Source organism: Manacus candei, unplaced genomic scaffold, assembly GCF_025592945.1.
Source record: "Manacus candei isolate 608988 ecotype Guabito, Panama unplaced genomic scaffold, ASM2559294v1 h1tg000057l, whole genome shotgun sequence".
In the NCBI taxonomy this organism is placed as follows: domain Eukaryota; kingdom Metazoa; phylum Chordata; class Aves; order Passeriformes; family Pipridae; genus Manacus; species Manacus candei.
This window is the reverse complement of record NW_026138105.1, coordinates 3,072,302-3,090,070: the sequence shown is the minus strand read 5'-3', so window position 1 is coordinate 3,090,070 and position 17,769 is coordinate 3,072,302. Positions and strand designations below refer to the sequence as shown.

Below are 17,769 nucleotides of genomic sequence, written 5' to 3'. Positions count from 1 at the left end.
AAAACTTTCCACATGCGGGCCAGGTTTGGAGAGAAGAGGAAGAGCAATTTGTGTGGTGGCGTGAGGAGCGTTTTTAAGAGGCAGAATTGTCGTCTTGGCAGGGCTCCTGTGTGTGCCATCGATCGGGAGGGACTGTGAGCTGGGCAGCAGTTAGTGCACTTAGCGCCCAAGCGAATGAAGTGTGCTCTCCACAGAGCTGTTGGGAGTTAGGGAGTGATTAGTGAGCCTTGGCTGCCTCAGGAGCATTGACAGGGCAGTGAGACAGGTGTTGGTGTGTGCAGCACTGCCAGCACAGTGCCAGGGCTGATGTGGGAAAGCCACTGTGGCTGTGGGGTGAGGGACACTTGTCACAGAATCCCAGAGTGGGTCAGGTTAGAAGGGACCACACTGGGGTATCTGGTCCCTCCTCCCTGCTCCAGCAGGGTCACCCCAGAGCACATGGCACAGGATTGTGTCCAGAGGGTTCTGGAATATCTCCAGTGAGGAGTCTCCACACCCTCTCTGGTCTCTGTTCAGAGCTCAGGCACTGCCCAGCAAAGAGGTTCTTCCTCATGTCCAGGTGGAGCTTCCTGGGCATCAGTTCCTGCCCGTTCCTCCTGTGCCATTGCTGGGCCCCCCCAGCAGAGCCTGGTCCATCCTCTGCCCCCTCCTGCAGCCCCTGACAGACATGGACATTGGGAAGTTGTAAATAATGGAGATGGAAAGGGCTTTCCAAATCTTTTCCAAGTTTCTCCTTGATTTCCTTACCCAAAACTTACCCCAGTTTTGGGTAAAGTCTGGTGGCACTCCAGCCCTGGAGCTGGCTGGCAGTGAGGGAGCTCCTGCTCTGCAGCCTCCATCCAGAGAAGGGAGACTTCCTGTTGGACTCTGCTTTATATTTGGAAAAGAGACCAAATGATATGACTTCAGGGACCCAAGGGGGATGTTTTTCTGTATCCTTCCTTGATTGCTTCATACTGGGATTGTGGTAGAACTTGGTTAGTGGTTTGTTTTGCGTTGGATTTAGTTTTTGTTTTGTTTTTGCAAAAATGACCATTGTTTTCATCTAAACTGGCCCTTCTGCCTGGGAGCTTCTGGACTGCTTCCTTCTCCAGATGGTCAGGACTTGTACCTGTTCTGTGCTTAACAAACAGTTTTGTTTTTTTTTCTAGTTTAATTTAGGCTTTTTTAATAGTTTTGGGTGTCCTTGGTGTTATTTGTGCTTGTCTGTGGTCACACTGGCTGTTATGGATTAAATGTGGTTTTCTGTCTTGAGATTTTCTCACTTCTTTAAGGAATGACTTTGCTTTTTTTAATTGACATTATTTACAGTTACTGGTAGTGGTGCTTTGGGTCTGCCTTGTATGCAGAGACTTTTTTATCCCAGTTCCTGTATTACTCACTTTGAGTACTCTCTGCTCACTGAATACCCTCACCCACAGACCCCAGATCTGCTGGTTCTCATTAGCTCCAGATCCCCTTGTGCTCAGCAGCATTCATGGTGCTCTTGAGAAATCCAGATTTGCTCAGTACTGGGTATTTTTCAAGGTCAGTGGTGGTTTTTAAGGTTGATTTATAGTGGTGGGAACCAAATCATCAAGCAGCAGAGCTTGGAGGATGAGGACCGTGAGAGGGATGTATCTTAAATAGTTGTTTTAAAGCTTCTGACTTAAACCTCCTCTATACATCTTTAATAACCACATTTTAAGTTTTTAATATTCAGTTACTGGATAACTTAAAGGGGAATTTGTGGTTGGTTTGAAATCATCCTTTCTTTTAAAAGATTTAATGATTTTCAGGCTGTTCCCCTTTTCCCTGCATTGTCTGAACTTCTGAGGTGCTCTGGGCTGGCTCTGCCCTATGTAGGATTCCTGGAGTGTGTCTGTACTCACCTCTGGAGTAGTGCAGGGAATGAGGACCTGTCCAGGTCATGGACAATATCCATGTTTGTTGCTCCCAGCGAGGCAGGTGAGGCAGGATCACTGTGAAGGTCCAGTCTGATCTCAAGGATACCCAGGGAAAAGAACAAGCTTGCACAGACAAGGGCTGTCTCTGCTGAAGGAGACTTGTGTTTTCCTCTTGCTCCTGTGGCTGAAGGATTTCTGGGTTCTCTGATGACACAAAACTTGAGTAAACCGTGCTGTCCTCCTAACAATCTGTGGGAGCTTCTGTACAGACAAACAACCCTTACATATCCCTGTAGGAACTGGTGCTGTGTGTGGCCAAACGGATTCCCAGCAGCAAAAAGGGAGCAGAGGGGCAGGGGTGGGCAGGACCCAAAGTCCCAGGAGTGTGGGGTTGGGGTCTGAGCTCTCCTGGCACTGCAGCACGGGCATCACAACATCCTCAGCTGCTTGGGGTTAAAAATGCATTAGGAGGTGCAATGGACTCTGCTTGATGTGATGCTTTTCTCTCAAACTCCTGAAGTGGTTGCCCCTGGAGAGGGATTCATCCTGCAGTGAGCAGAGTAGGATGCTGGTGGGAAGCCTTGAAGGAAAGGAGCTCACAGCACTGATCCAGAATCGGCATCTTTCTCAGCATCTTCTGAAAGCTTCCTCCTCTTCCACAACTTTACTTTTCCTACTGAAACTACGAGCTGGGATGTAGAACACCAGGCGGTGAAAAAGAAGGGTGGCTCGCTCGGTATCTCAGAACAAACCATCACTGCTGGTTTTCCCCAGCTCCCAGGGCTGCACCAGGCTCATGGCAGGACCCAGCAAAAATCCCCTGGGCAGGGTGTGTCCTGGGGAAGCCATGGGAATGCTGGGCCTGCAGTGCTCACCTGGGTGTTTTGGAGGAGGGCAGTGCTGCAGTGTTGGAGCTGTGGCCTGGCTGCGTGTGCAGCTCCAGCGATGCTGCAGCGCTGCTCCTGCTGGAATGTGCCCTTTGCAGATTGCCCTTCACTCAGCTCTTCTGTGAAAGGATAAAGTAAGGCAGTGAGGAAGCTCGGGGTCCCAGGCTCTCAGATGGAGTTAGTGGGGTGGTGGTGAGATGAATTTGTGGCTTAAATCTCTTCTGCCAAGGTCTTGCTGGTGGATTTGAAGCAGCAAGCGCTGCTCGTGCCCCTCTAACTGCAGCATCTGTATGAGAGACTTGTGCAGGAGAAGCTGCACAGCAGCCAGATTCCTCTGGGAATGCTTCCCTTGGGTGAGACAACCCTGTAGCCTCCCCAAGGCTCCTCCAGAACCTCTCCTGTGACCAGAGAAGCCCAGCCAGGGCTGCAGTGCTGGTGGCCCGATGTTGGCTCCTCCATGGGGAGCTGTGGTGGTTTCCTGGGTCATTCCAAGGAGCCTGGCCAGCAGCTCCGCATTTCCAAAGCCCCTTTAAGTGAGTGGATGCATTCCTATTACCATTCTGAGCTGTGGGGAGCCCCTTGGAGCTAATTAGTAATTAGAGGATGCCAATTAACCACAGCTCCCCGGGCTCTGCCACCGCTTTGCTGGTACTGCTGGGTTGAAGAGAGAGGGAACAAAATGGAGCCCAGTGGGAATGTGTTTCATCTGGAGAGCAGGAGAAGGGTGGAGCTGCTTGTTAAATGGCCAGCAATCCAAGTTTTAAAAGGATTTATGAGGGCTAGATAAAATCATGTCCTGAAGGCTGTCTCGAAGCCTCTGTTAAGGTGGAAAATGCTTTCTGCAAGTTAAAGCTTGTTTCACTGTGTTTTCCCTCTTTTGGACCTCCCAAAATTTTACAGGTACAAAAGTTCCAGCCTTATTTACTCTACGGTGTTTAGCCTAGGCAGGATGGAAAGCAGATTTCCACTCCCAAAATTACAGTGCTCAGTTGTTCTATATAACCTGTGGGTTGTATGCCTACCCACCTTTGGGAACGTGGTCCCTAAACTGTGACAGAGTTTAAGGAATGTCAGTAAGTTTGGTGCTGGCATTGCCAGGGGAGGCTTGGTCATTCTGCCATGTGTTTCCCACTTGTTGGATCACTTCTTACTCTCTGGTGTAAACTTGGTGTTCACTCTCTGGACCCTAGAGGGGCAAATGGCCCCATCCATGGCCTTCCTGCTCTGGGCAGGGAGCAATTTCCAACCTTTTAGGGGTAACCCCTTAAAGCCAACTTTTTAAATGACTTTTCCTATCTAAAAAGTAGCTGAGACGGTAAAAGCGCTGCGCTGCTTTCATTTTATTTCGCTTTTAATTCATATAAGCACGATTAACTCACTTCTTGCTTTCACCACGGACAGAATTTACTGTGAAGAGAAACTCAAACTCTTTTTTTTTTTTTTTTTTTTTTTGCCCTGACTTATCGTTTCTCCATATGTAGGAGAGCCCCACGAAATAACCATTAAATAAAAAAAAAAAAAAATTAATCTTTGATAGCAGACTGCTGCTCCAAGTCTTTCTCAATGGTATCCCTTTGTGCGTGTTGTGTCTGGGCTCCGCCGGACTCGGGAGCCATTTATCTTCCTGGTGTTTTCTTCCCTGCAGCAAACGAGACACAGATGTTCCCATCTGGAAAGTTTGCTCCCGCCGCCGTCGCTCCGCTCGGAGTTTGGAGGCTTTTGGAGAGCAGTGCAGCAGGCTGAGGCTTTTTAAGAACTGATTTTTCCCCGTGATTGTGATAACTGCCTGTTTGATATCCGCGACTGCTTTTCGTTTTTCATTCAGAGTGCTTTAACCCGAAAAGTAAATAGTGCGGAGGAGTAAATATTTCTTAATATTGTTACAGGAGTGGGTGATTTTAAAAAAAAAAAACCAAAACAGCATTGAATGGAACAATGAATTAATGAAAAAATACCAAAAATACTTCAGCAGTAACCAGGCAAATGAATTAGTTAGCATCTCTGGCTTTGCTGAATAACTGCCTTGTCCTGGGTTAAAATCCCGGCCAAAGGGGGCTGAGCAGCCAGAGGGGTGGTTTGGGGAGGGAGGATCACTCCCCTCAATCCCCAAAATGCTTCCCATCTTAAAATTGCAAGGCTGGCCACGTTGTAGGCTTTGGTTTCCAGGAATATATTCTGCTGGGCTGTATTCCAGGAGTATACCTCTCCCTTCAGGGTGGCTGTCCCTGATGGGGGCAGAGCAAGCAGTTGGTGAGGATGAGGAGGGTTCTGTGCCCTGGGGCATCCATCACAGGCTCCCTGGCAGAGCTCACCGCATCCCTTTGAGACAGTGATGAGCAAAAGCTGCTGCCATGGACATCAAGGGATGAACTGGGGTCCCCAAAACTTCTTTGGATGGATGCTAGTGGTGCAGGAAGGGAATGGCTGCAGCATTTTGGTTAGAGAAGCAACAGCTCCCAGGTGGCTGCTGCACCGTGTGTGAATGGTTTTTAGGGTGGCTTTCGTGGTCTGAGTAACTATTCCCTGGCTCCTTCCTGGAAAAGAGAGCAGGAGAGTGGGGGATACCACACCAAGGTGGTTTGTGTTCTTGTAGAAGCAAGATGACCAGAACAGGGGCACTTGATGTGCACCCTGCTCGGGGGGCTGTTGGGTGTGAGAGTCCGTGGGATGAATCCTGCATCCACAGGTTTGCACCGCTGGCCCTGGTACAAATCCATGGCACAAGAGGAAAACAGAGCTAAGGAGGGCAGGAATGTCATGCAGGTGGGCTTGTGCTGATGTGTCCAGCACAGCCACAGTGCAGGCAGAGCTGGGGCTCCATCCGTGTTGTCTGGGTGGGAACTGCTCCCGAGTCCAACCTGTGCTACTGATGAGTTTGTAGAGCCAGGCACGTTAATAGGATTTCATAAAAACCACTGAAGGGCAAGATGGATAAAGATCTGCAGTCTGCCTTCAGGAATAAATTATTAATCTTATTTCCCTTATTAACTGCTTTCTGGACTGGTTGTGAACGATAACATACTTTGCTCTTTCAAGTTCTTCTATCTGAGTTTCACGTTGAATTGAGATTTAAAGTGAAACAGCTGTGTGTGGGAGAGGACTAGATGGCAATGGAGATACAAGCGTTTATTTTTGATTTATAAAATGCCTCTCCCAGGCTCAGCAGCTCCCTCCTGTGTGATGCAAGGCTCTCCTGCTCCCACAGCATCTTACAGCTCAGGAGCCGAGATGTGCTACAAACCCGAGCTGAACAGGCTAAAAATAGTCTGATCACATTTGGGGGAGGAAGTATCAGCACAGTTAACATAAGTTACCCACTGCAACAGATGCTGTAGTATCATCTTGGCCGGCTCAGTGTGGAGGGAGAAGGATGGAGAAGGACTTTGTTGGACCAGCCCTTGCTGGTGACCTGTTTATGCAACTTTATCCCATTTCTGGTTGTAAATTATCATTTATTGACTGGAGCAAGGGGAAACCTGTATAAACCCCCCCTACATGCAAATAAATGTCAATATTTGTATAGAAATGTCATCTTGACTGCAAACCTCCCAGTGTCTCACTCTCTTCCAAATTGGGATGGACCCAATCATCCTTTTTTTTCCTAAGGCTGCTGTATTGGCTGCCTTGTTGCTGATGCTTATCTTCAGTCTTCCCCCTCCATCACTTTTTGATGTGGTGATGCTGCAAAAAGATAAAATATTGGCTCTTTCCTTGACGATGTGGTTTCAGTTTGGGCTCGGGGGAAGCTGTCTGGAAGCAGGTGAGGGAGGGACTGCGGTGGAGAAGCAGTAAATGGCATCTTCTGGAAGCCTGAGTAATGATACCCTTGCTTTGCATGTAGATCACCTCTCATCTGCATGCCTTGGAGAACTGCAAAGGTGCTCTACAGATGGCTTAGAGCCGTCAAGGGGAGGGAAAGGCAACCTTGGAGCGCAGGAAAGATGTTAATAAAATTTAAATGTAATTCTTCCCATTTCTCAGTTCCTAAATGTGAAAAATATTAGCTTGGTGGAGACTGAAAACAGATGGTGAGCAGTTGGAGCAGATAAGCATGTTATTCAAAATAAACATTCGCCAAAGCTGGGGAGGTGGCGAACCATATTTCATTTCACCCTATTTACATTATCAGGTCAGGTTACACTGATGCTGCCTCTCGTTTGCATTCAGACTATCAACAGGGAGCCCTGTGAGGAGCCAACTGCAGCCCGTCCTTCTCTGGGGGGATGTGTTGGGGCTGCAGTGGGTGCCTTGGGGCCCTCTCCCTGCCTTTTCTCCAGGGGATCTGTTGAGCTGGTTATGGAATCGCAGTTTGGGTCAGAAGGGACCTTTAAAGGTCATCCAGTCCAGCCCCCCCTGCCATGTGCAAAGAGCTGTCCTAGGATATAGGCAGGGTCCTGCCAGCCACTGAGGTCTGTCCTTCCTTGGTTTGCCTCTTTCCTCCCTGTCCATTTAGCCAAGCTTGGCGTTGCTTTGTCATAAACCAGGGAGTCTGATCCACGTGAGCAGTAGGGGAAAGAAGCCTCTGGTTCCAGGGGCTGTTGCTAGAAAATGTCCATCTTGCTGACGTGTAGGTGATGTATAATTCATGCCTCTAGTCCAAGTGGTCATCTGAGGTGGTTGGGCCGTGGAAAGAGAGGTGTGGCCGGAGCGTGGCTTATCTCCCTTGTTCTGATGAATGTTTTGGAATGGGCTGAATTGCCCTTGCAGGATTCTGTCTGTCCCTTGGCTCCAGAACAAGCTCAGACCTGACTGAATCATGGGTGACCAGAGGATTTCTCCTGCTGGATTTAACCTTGGTTGCTGTTACTGGGACAGTTCTCCAGTCCCTTGCTCTCAAGAGACAGGTATGAATTTGGGGGTTCTAATTTTTTGAGGTGAGGAGTGGCATTTTAGGTTATGAGCATATTCTGCCTGTTCTAGATGAAAGGCAAAAACATCTGCTCGGATTAAACCTCTTCTTTCTGTCTGAAACCGTTGCATGCTTTTGCTCCTGAGACTCTGAACTACTGGGCAGACTCTTGTACACAGGCTTTCCCTCAAAAATATCAGCCAAACCCAAAACTTTGTCAGTTTACAGGTTTTCAAATATGAACACTTAGTGGTCAGAGCTGCTTTGACGAGGTCTGATTTTGAGTCTACTCTCTGTTCTGAAGTTGCCAAAAAGAAAAGCAAACCTTACCTGGGCGTAGTTGCAGGGCTGTCTCGTGGTTTTCTCTTATTTCTTCCAAGATGTTTCATGTTTTGACTTCTGCAAAAAGCCAGGAGTGCTCTAGTCCAGCAGATGGATTGGTGAGATGCATTTCTGGCTCTGTGCAGCTTATTTATAAACAGGAGCTACAAAACTACTCCCAGGGCAGGCAGGTTCCTCCTTCCTCCTTAACTCTGGTGCGGGGGAACCAAGGGGAATCCTACCCCTGCATCAGGAATGGCTTGAAGATGTCAGTATTCCTGCTGTACAGGCACTCCAGACACCCAGCCACGGACTTTAAATCCCTGTCCCAGGGGGAGGAGGAAAGGCTGGACTGCTAATAGCAGGGTTTAAAACCTGTACACACTCCATGTGCAGAGGTGACTGGATTAAATTGTGCAGACACTGCAGTGCAAATTCATATAAAGCACCCATGTTTTCTGCACTGGAGCAGTGGCTCTTCCTCTCTTTCCTTGATCTTGGCAAATTCACAGCTCTGCCATGGGAGCTGGGTCAAGGCTTTCTCTTGAGCAGGGTGGAACACCCTGGTGTTATCTTGCTGGCTGTTGGAACTGTGTTTTGGACTTCGGGAAGAGGATGGGGAGGAGACCGTTTGTGTCCATCTGCCCCCAGGGTTATTCCTATCGCTCTTTTCTGGTTATCTTGCTTTTTGAGGGAAGGTAACATCCAGTTCTCCTCATGCAGTGTTTTTGTTTCTTTTTCATGGCTTAGTCTATTCTTTAACTGCCAAAGGAATTAAAGGATTAATTTGAATTCCAGTGTACTTGTGATACTCCCTAACTTATCACTGTTTATTTTCTTGTGCCTTTTCCGTTTTCTCAAACCCACAGGCATGAAGAGATTAATAAAGCAGCTTCTTTATAGAGTTTACAGTGCAAGCAAATGCTGGCTGTTTGTCATAGGTTACCTGTCACAGCAACACTCTCTTTGTGCTAAACACCATAGGTGGTAAAGTTCTTGAAGAAGATAAATAGAATGAAATCTGTCTCAAGTGTGTGTTGAAACTGCCCCCTCTGAAATGTGCTGTGGTGTTGGAGAGCTGGAGCCTTAGTCCCTTGGGCTGCAGGAGTGGGACTTCCCTGAGGGTCAGTCAAGACCCCAGGTTTTCTCCTGGCATCTTGTCCTGTTGTCTCCCTTTGCTCTTTCTCCTCTCCAGGAAGGAAAACCATCGGCTGAACTTAATCTCGACATATGTTCCTTTTTAATTTTGTTACGCTGGGAGGAGAACTGGAGCAGGGAAGGAAATAGGGTGGCGTGGGGGCACATGAAACAGGGGCTTTGCAGCGTGTCGGGGGGGGGGGAAGGCTTCCAGGTGTAGTCAGAGCTCTGGGGCTTTCTAGTCCCTTGCACACCTGGGCTCCTTAAATGGGACACACGAGTATGTAGGGCAGGAGCACAGAGTGGGCTGTGCCTGCAGCTGTCCGTGCCCAGCTGGCAGCTCGAGCATCTGAAATCTGGAACTCGGCGCTGTGAAATCTGCTCTGCAGCTCCACCACCATTTGGAGAAGACGGAATTCTTGCATCAAGCCAAGACTGAAGCAGCACCGTCACGATCGGGTTTTGTTTCACTCCGGTTGAATCGCCTTCCCGTGTGGATCTCCAGCGTTCCAGGCTGGGAAGGCAGCTCTCCCACCCGCCTGGGTGGCCCTGTCACTGCTGCCTCTTTCCCTGGTTAACCTGGGCAGGGCCTGCTGCAAAGCTGAGCACGTGTCACTGCGAAGCTTTGGCGTTTGGCAGCTCGGCAGCAAAAGTATTGTGCCATGAACAGGTTGGATCTGCTCCTGCAGGCACTGCTTGGAAAGTGGCGACAGCATTGTGAGTGTTTCTAACCCAGGTGGGGTTTGGAAGGGGTTTTTGAAGGAAAACAGCCCAACATTTCCAGTTTGGGCAGGTGTCCTGCTGTGACACTTGGTGTATTCAGTCATTGACAAGAATTATTCTTTCTAGAGCATCATCCAAAATCTGTGACAGCATTTGACTCTTTAGAAGAGTCAGCTAAGTGACACGGTGGAGTGACTTGGAGACATTTGGAGGAGCATCTCAGCATCCTCCCTGCACATCTGGAGGCAGCACTGAAATGTTGCTGTTGGTGAGCCAGGAAATATTTCTGAGTGGTGAAATCGGAAGAATGAGGCCGGGAAGGCAGCGTTTCCCCAGGGATCAGCTCCCTGGCTCATTTTTAGCCCCAGGTCAACTCAAGGCTGACTCAAGCCCTTGGTCACAGTCTGGTTTGCTCACATGATTCTCATTAAATGGATGTGTTTAGGCTAAAAATGGGGAGCTTTAGAAAGATGGTTTTTATCTGCATTTATAGATACCCCAGGTCATTAGCAGGAAGCTTTTAAATTTAACAATCCTCTTTGCTTCTTGTCTGTCGAAGTGGGCTTGGAAAAGAAGGTGTTGGCTTCTTGTGGGCTTTGGTTTTGGTGTCTCACACAGTAGCTGGTTTTATTTTTGGGCTGTAAACTCCTTTTGAAATTTATTCCCCCCCCGTAAATTAACCAAATTAGTTCTGCTTTTGTAATGTGCCCTTGGAGCATTTCAGGAGGAAGGAGGAAAAAACTTAAGGATTAGTTTCATGCTGTTTCTCTCTAAGGCATAACAATATCATGTTGGCCACGTACACCTGGAAAAGGGGTTTTCATGGGAAGAAGATCAGAGGAGGCAGGAGGGTGGCAGTGGGTCCCTGAGTGGTCATCAGGCAGCTAACACTGAGTGCTGGATAGGCACAATTAGTGCTGTTTTGATTGAAAAATATAGGTCATTTAGCAACATGGTTGTTCATTGGAACATCATATTCATGCACAGGAATGACAGGAAGAGTCTGCACTTAAAGGTTCAATTGTATGAAAGTTGGATCAAATGTATATGAATAGTGGTTTGCAATATGGCATTAATATGGGGGTTATATGTTAGCAGTAGTTTCCTATGGCTTCAGTATCTCCCCACGTCATGAAAGAAAAGCTTAGAATTTTTTCCTTTCTTTTTGAAAGCAGGCTTAGACAAATGAAGACACAAACGTTCTGGGATGTGGCTCTTACAGCAATTCCAGACCCACTGCCCCTGTTATTCCACCTGCACTGACAGGGCAGGAAAACATGGGTTTCCAGTGTGTATCATCTCTGCTTCCCCTTCCTGCAAAGAACAAAAAAAAAACCACGTTAGGAATGACAAAGTTCATTTGTTACCTCTCTGGCATTCCCCACGACTTGCCATAAGGAGAATAAATGAGGCAGCTCGGTGGCAGAGCAGGTGCTGGGGGCTGACAGAGCAGATCCCAGGCAGCAGCACGAGGGCTCAGGTGCCAGTTTGTGTTTTCTCTGCTCTCCAAAGCAGCGTTTTTGTTGTTGGGAGTTGAAGTAGCAGCTTTTGTGGTTGTGTTTCAGCGCACGAGTTTGCCATGTATTCAGTGCTTTATGGGAATGCAGCATTTAATCGCTCTGCCAGGACTGGAAAGCTGAATTTCTTACAGCTGACAGATACCGGGTATAACTGTGGGTTACAAATCAGACTGTGGCTGTCCGGAGCCCAGCGTGCATCACCAGAGGGGTGGAAGTTGAGTGTCTGCACCTCCCTCCCTGCCTGAGCTGGGGTGCAGGTGGATGTGCTGGGAACACCCCGTGGTGTTCCCGTTCAGCACGTGCTGGAGCAGGGTCACAGCTCGTTAGTGAGCTAATTGAACGAGGCGAGGGGCAGCTCCAGGAGCAGGGAGTGGAGACCACGATCTCAGAGGGATGATTTGTTGGGATCAGGGACACTGGAGACACTGGCAGTGTGATACAGAGCACCCCTGGAATGGGGTTGGCTCCCACAGGAGCTGTGCTGTGGAGATCTTTAGGCTTTTTCTGCTGAGTTGTCTGAATTTAAAGAACAAAAAAAATACCCAAAAACACACCCCTCCAAAAAAAAAAAATGTCCCCCAGAACCCCAAGACTTGCTTAAACACATATTTCCTCCTTTTTCTCTTGTTTTCATCCAAGGATGTCTTGTGAAGCTGATCCCAACCACCAGAGCTGGGAGTGTGGTCACACTGTTCCCCTGAGCTGGGATGTCCCTCAGAGGCTGGAAGGGAAGCCACAGTGTGAGGTGATGTGTCAGACCCTAGAGACTGCACGCAAGGGAGAGGGTGTGAATGGCTGATGTCAGTTCAGCTCTGCAACCCCAGGCCCATTCTGGTCCCTTGCTGGCACAGCACAAATCCAGGTTACCTGTTGCATGGCTCTGAGAGGTTGTGATCCCTCTGGAGAGGCTCTGTGCTGGTGAGGAGCATGTAGGCACATCTGGGGAGTCTCAGGGGGATCTTAAATGGGGGCAAAGTGAAGCAAATGTGCAGAAATACTTTGAAGAAGCATCTTCAGGCATGAGGGGTGAGAAGATGCTGTCAGGAGACTGGAGTGGTGGGCATGGACATGGTGAGGATGGACCCAGGGTGCCTGTCCCAGCTCGGGACCGTATCCTGCCTCTTTCCTGCAGCAGCTCAGGGCCACACGGAGCAGTGTGAGAACCTTGTGGGAACCTTGTGGGAACCTTGTGGGAACCTTGCAGGAACCTTGCGTGCCTTCCCTCCCACCTCTTATCTTCCCCCGTGCGACTGCTCGTGTGCTGGGCGGGGAAGTGCGTGTCCCTGACTGTCACTAAGCCTTGCCACCTTCTCTTGGTACAGTTGCTGGTGAGAAGAGGGTGCCAGTGATGCCCGGATCGCCCGTGGAAGTGAAGATCCAGTCCAGGTCCTCTCCTCCCAACATGCCGCCGCTGCCCCCCGTGAACCCCGGCGGACCCCGGCCCGTGTCCTTCACTCCGACTGCACGTAAGACCCCAGTAGCTGTGCTTTTCCCAGGGATTAGCTCTAGCCAGGAGGGAAGGCTGTGCTCAGAGCACTCGCTGGGGGTGTCTCAGCTGTTAGCATTAGCCGTGGGTTGCTGCTGTTAGGAAGGTGGGACTGGGGCTTTCCTGCTGTTCTGCGATGCAAGAAGGATGTCTGTATTCCCCCTCTGCCCCCCTGCCTGCTCCTATCTTGCTCCTGGTGCTGCCTTGAGTCCTTCTCTTTGCAGGTGCAGCTTTGATTTCCACCATAAACTCCTTAAGAAATTGAAGTCTTTTATCAGGTCGGCTTCAAACAAGCCAAGTGCTGGGCTTTTCACTCTATCTTCTGGGGGAGTTAATTCCCACTCTGCTGTATCTCACTTTGCAGACAGCATTCCTGCAGCTGCGATTAGAAAGTTTTTCTTTTTTTTTTTTAATTTCCCAGCCTTGAAAATTCCTTGCTGTCCATCCAGATTCTCTTTTCTCCATCTTCTCTGTATAATCTTTCCTATTAAGCCACGGTCGATCCTGATCCTGCCCAGCCACAGCACAGCCTCGCACCCACTTTTTCTAGCAGGGTGTTGCTTAGAGGTGATCCACAGATGGGATGAACCTCCAGCCTTTTTGTACAGCCTCTGTTTTCCTCCCTTAGCCAACATTTAGGCCATTTAATGTCTTTTTAAAAGCATCATTTGGTAGCAAAGCTGCTTTACTTTGTTGGTCGTGGAGTTATCTGACCCTTGCACATGGCGTGTACATATTTTCCAGGCCCTTCTTGCCCCTTTTTCCCTGCACAGAGTGTTCCCTCGCTGGCTCTGCATTGCTCTGCTGTCCATGACAGCGTCTGGGCTATCTCACAGTTCCACACTGGCAGTGGGATTCGGGGATTTACAATCCAGCCTCTTGGAGGACACACACTGATGTACTGCGTGATGCTGGCAACAGCACTAATCACTGGGTTATCCCGCCAGACACATTGTCCCCATCTTTATGTGCTGAGGGATTTTTAATGGCTCTCCTTTTGCTCAGGCAGAAAAAGACCATTAGCAAAGTGACAGAAATTAATTTTTCCAATGAGGATGCTTGGCATGCTGTTAAGGGCCAAGAAACCTGAATCTGCTGATTGCAGATGACTTAATTGCCTCTTTCCAAGACAGATGAGAGCTGCGACCTGTGGAGAAGTTCGTTCTTGCTTTTTTATTTCTCAGTTGCACCAGAGGGGCTTGGTCAGAGTCAGTGAGTGTGTGTCTTGCCCTGTCAAAGCCCACAGCTTGGGCAGGTGAGAGGAGCACGTTGGAACAAAGCCTTGCCTACCTGTGGATCGCTAACAAAGAGTTGGAGAAGCAGCAAAACCTTGTGACTTTTGAGGACCTAAGGCAGAATTTAGGTGTAGCCTGAGAGAGGATGACTTTGTTCCCAGGAGTTTATCATCCTCCTCTCCCCACACCAGTAATCCCCCTGGTCTGGGGACGCCGCCTCGTTCGCTTCAGTGCTTCAGTCTTCTCACCTGGAAAGGCAGGTCCCAGCCCGGCTGTGAGGGCTGTGGTGGAGCAGCTCCTGGTGATGTGCAGGATCAGATAACTGCCAGCTGCCCTGCGGTGACGCCGTTGGCAGGGGGTCAGGAGGGGTGAGCCCCAAGACGGGGAGCGGTTCCGGGGGCTGCGTGTAACGACAGCCCCGGCCCGGCTCCTCCGCTCCGGGGGTCACCCCGCGCTGGCAATGTCCCCTACTCCCTTGGCAGCCTCTCCCAAGGGCCCCCCGCAGCCCCCAGGGACTGCCCAGCCCCTGCTTCTCCCAGGGTATAAATAGAGCCCACTGCTCTCCTCAGGTTTTCATCTGAAAGAATAAGAGGAAGTGAAATAGAGAAGGGGGAAAGCGCCTCAGCTGTGGCTGTCAGAGAGCGTGGGGCTGCACAGCCCTTGGCTGTTTGAGGGGAGCTTCTCTGGGCGGCTTCCCTCCTATTTATAACACTTTTATTGGGAAATAAATGTCTTCATGGGTAATTGTCAGAGGCCTTGCCTTTCACATAGCTCTGGTTTTTCTGGTACTCCATGCTAACTAACCCTGTGGGTACTCCCTGACATGCTTGTACCTTTTGCCACTTTGGGGAAGCCAGTATGGACAGTTTTCCAGGTTGCTTTTCTCCATAACAAAAGGCATGAGCTCACTTTGCCTTTGCACCTCCATCCTCTCGATCCTGGCTTTCACCTTCACCTTCACCTTGTCATTTCTCAGTCTATGAAAGGCCACGTTTTTGTTATCCCCCAAAGAACCTGTCAGCCCTTGGTTAGCAGGAACCACCTTTGATGGTCTCAGTAGCCTTATCTTTCCTTGCATCTTAACTGACTCTGGTTAAGTTTCCCTCCTGTGCTCACCACTAAGGTCCAGGTGTGTGCAGCCTTTCCAGCCCTGGTGTGCCCCAGAGTGGTTTAACTGTTCCATTGCCTCCTGTCTTCTCTGAAAAGCCCCTCACTGGGTTCAGCACGATTTGATATGATCCTCGTGAAGCTGCAGTGGAAGTTTTGGCTTTTTTTTTTTTTCTCAAATTGCTGCTCCTCCCACGGGCCAAAGGCAATGCTGCTGGGTGGCATCAGGGCTTCTCTTGCAATGGTTTTTACAGCTTGTGGCCTCTTTGTCAGCACTTACATCCATAAGGGATTCAGGGCTGGGCTTTGAAGGATAACCCAGTGGATCAGCAACAGCTATATTTCCAATGATGTGCTTTTCACCTCTGAAATCCTGGGTTTATACCAAGTTGGGGCCCTGGTGCACAGCTGCTCATCAGGCAGGACTCGGGATTGCACAACCACAGCCCAGGGATGTCAACAGTTTATTCTAATCCCTTGCTGAGTTCCCAGACTTCCAGCCCTTCAGTCTGTTTTGACGTGCTCACCACTTACAGGAGGCAAAGCTGCAGATGGGACCAGGTTGTTAAAAACAACAACGTTTGCGAAATTCCCTGTAAATCCCTGGGGACGGGTGGCTGGGGCAGGATCTGTCAGCACCCCTTGGGGTGAGGTGGAGGCACCTGAGCTGCCATCCTGAGTGGAAAGCACCAGACCACAGGGATGTGCCCACCTGATGCTCAGTGTTGCTTCCTCCTCCCGTTTGCAGTGCCCAACGGAATCAACCATTCCCCCCCGACGCTGAATGGAGCACCATCCCCGCCCCAGAGGTTCAGCAACGGCCCTTCCTCCTCGTCCTCCTCCTCACTGACAAACCAGCAGCTCCCAGCCACGTGTGGTGCCCGGCAGCTCAGCAAGCTGAAGCGCTTCCTCACCACCCTGCAGCAGTTTGGCAACGACATCTCACCGGAGATCGGGGAGAAGGTCCGGACCCTCGTCCTGGCACTGGTGGTGAGTCCTGCACCAGCCCAGGCTGCCTGGATTTTCCCAGAGCACTTTGGCCATGGGATCTCAGCAGCCAGCACGTGCCCCCCATCCCACAATGTTCTCTGTGTCTTTGCAAGCAGAGCTGGGGGCTGAGCAAGACTGTCGTGTTTGTGCTTTCTGGGAAACTTGCTGACTTCTTTTTTCTTATCTCTAGTGGGTTTCAAAAAGCTGTTTGTCCAGTGGCTTTGATGTGAGCCTCGTGTGCAGCTAGTCTTGAGGAAACCTGGAAGGATTTGCACAAAGCTTTTCTGTAAATCATAGAATCACAGGATGGTTTGGCTTGGAAGGGACCTTAAAGATCATCTCATTCCAACCCCCTGCCATGAGAACACCCTTCCAACCCAAATGAATGGGTGTAGCTGTGGAGTTGTACCCAGTATTTGCAGTTATACAGACTGAGAGAAATGCTGTGCAGTGTGTTAGACATCATGCTCTACGTGCTTTACAAGGGTGTGGAGTGATAGGACAAGGGAGGAATAGCTTTAAACTGAGAGTAGGTTTAGATTGGATATTAGGAAGAAATTCTTCCCTGGGAGGGTGGGGAGGCCCTGGCACAGGTTGCCCAGAGAAACTGTGGCTGCCCCATCCCTGGAAGTGTCCAAGGCCAGGTTGGACGGGGCTTGGAGCAACCTGGGCTAGTGGAAGGTGTCCCTGCCCATGGCAGGGGGTTGGAACAAGATGAGCTTTGAGGTCACTTCCAACCCAAACTATTCTAGGATTCTTTGACCTTGGGCTGAGGCCCTGGAGCCCAGCACCACACAGCCTGGCCGGCTTCGGTCCCATGGGGCACCCAGTGGGGCTCCTGAGCTGATCTCTGCTTTTTGGCACATTTCTTTTGAGGCTCAGCATGCAGTGAAGGTCACTAGACTGCAGCAGCCTGGAGCATTTCTGCTTCCAAGGTTGGAATGGGCTGCAAATGTGGGTCTGTCCATGTCCTCAGGAGCCTTCTCAGTGCTTGAGCTGCTGCTCATTTATATAGCATAGATACTTCCATGGGTAGTATCTTAGCTTACCCTATTGGAGAGGAAATGATAAGCTGTCCAGGTCCATCCTGGATTGTGGTAATTGCTGCAGGGATGACCTTTGTACAAGCAGGTTACTAAATGCTGCTTGTCCCAGGGAGCCCCCAGCCTGAACAGCCCCAGGGGGTGCAGGGCTGGGCCAGGGGAGGATCATGGTGAGCTGATGGAGACTTCATGGATGGTCCTTAGGTTAGAGGAGGAGAGCTGGAAGGAAGGAGAGCGTGCAGCTCTGAGCAGCTGGGATCACTGGCTCCCTGCAGCCTGCCCCAGGCCACTGGGCCAGCGTGCAGGAGATGCCAACTGGGTTGTGCTGCCTCCCAGAGCCAGCCTCTCCCTCCCAGCCCCAGAGCTGGGAGGATGCTGGGCCAGGCAGTTCCCACCCCTCTCCGGGTGCAGCGTTCCTGCTCCGCTGGCCTGAGCCTTTTTGGCCGCGCTCGGCAGGATCCGATGCAAACACTGCCAGCCCTGTCGTGGCAGATGCAATCACCCTCCCGGTTCTGTTCCTTTGGAGCTGTTTCCCATATGTCTAAAAATAAGAACAAATTGTCATTTCATCTCTTAATTTCTTTT

At 50.0% G+C, this 17,769-nt stretch overlaps 2 protein-coding genes across 6 annotated transcripts in view; one reads left to right on the top strand and one right to left on the bottom strand.

Moving 5' to 3' along the window:
• PXMP4 (peroxisomal membrane protein 4) overlaps positions 1-17,769 on the bottom strand; it is a 131,123-nt gene that overhangs the window by 53,479 nt on the left and 59,875 nt on the right. The window lies entirely within an intron of this gene.
• The window catches only part of CBFA2T2 (CBFA2/RUNX1 partner transcriptional co-repressor 2), a 60,241-nt gene that overhangs the window by 31,750 nt on the left and 10,722 nt on the right, over positions 1-17,769 (top strand). For 3 of the 4 annotated variants that reach the window (XM_051802778.1, XM_051802780.1, XM_051802779.1), the window contains exons 2-3: positions 12,646-12,789; positions 15,900-16,141. In XM_051802778.1, the coding sequence (XP_051658738.1) occupies positions 12,646-12,789; positions 15,900-16,141 (386 nt within the window). Of the gene's footprint in view, positions 1-7,272; positions 7,618-12,645; positions 12,790-15,899; positions 16,142-17,769 lie in introns of those variants that run through there. The other variant, XM_051802775.1, reaches the window with a different exon arrangement.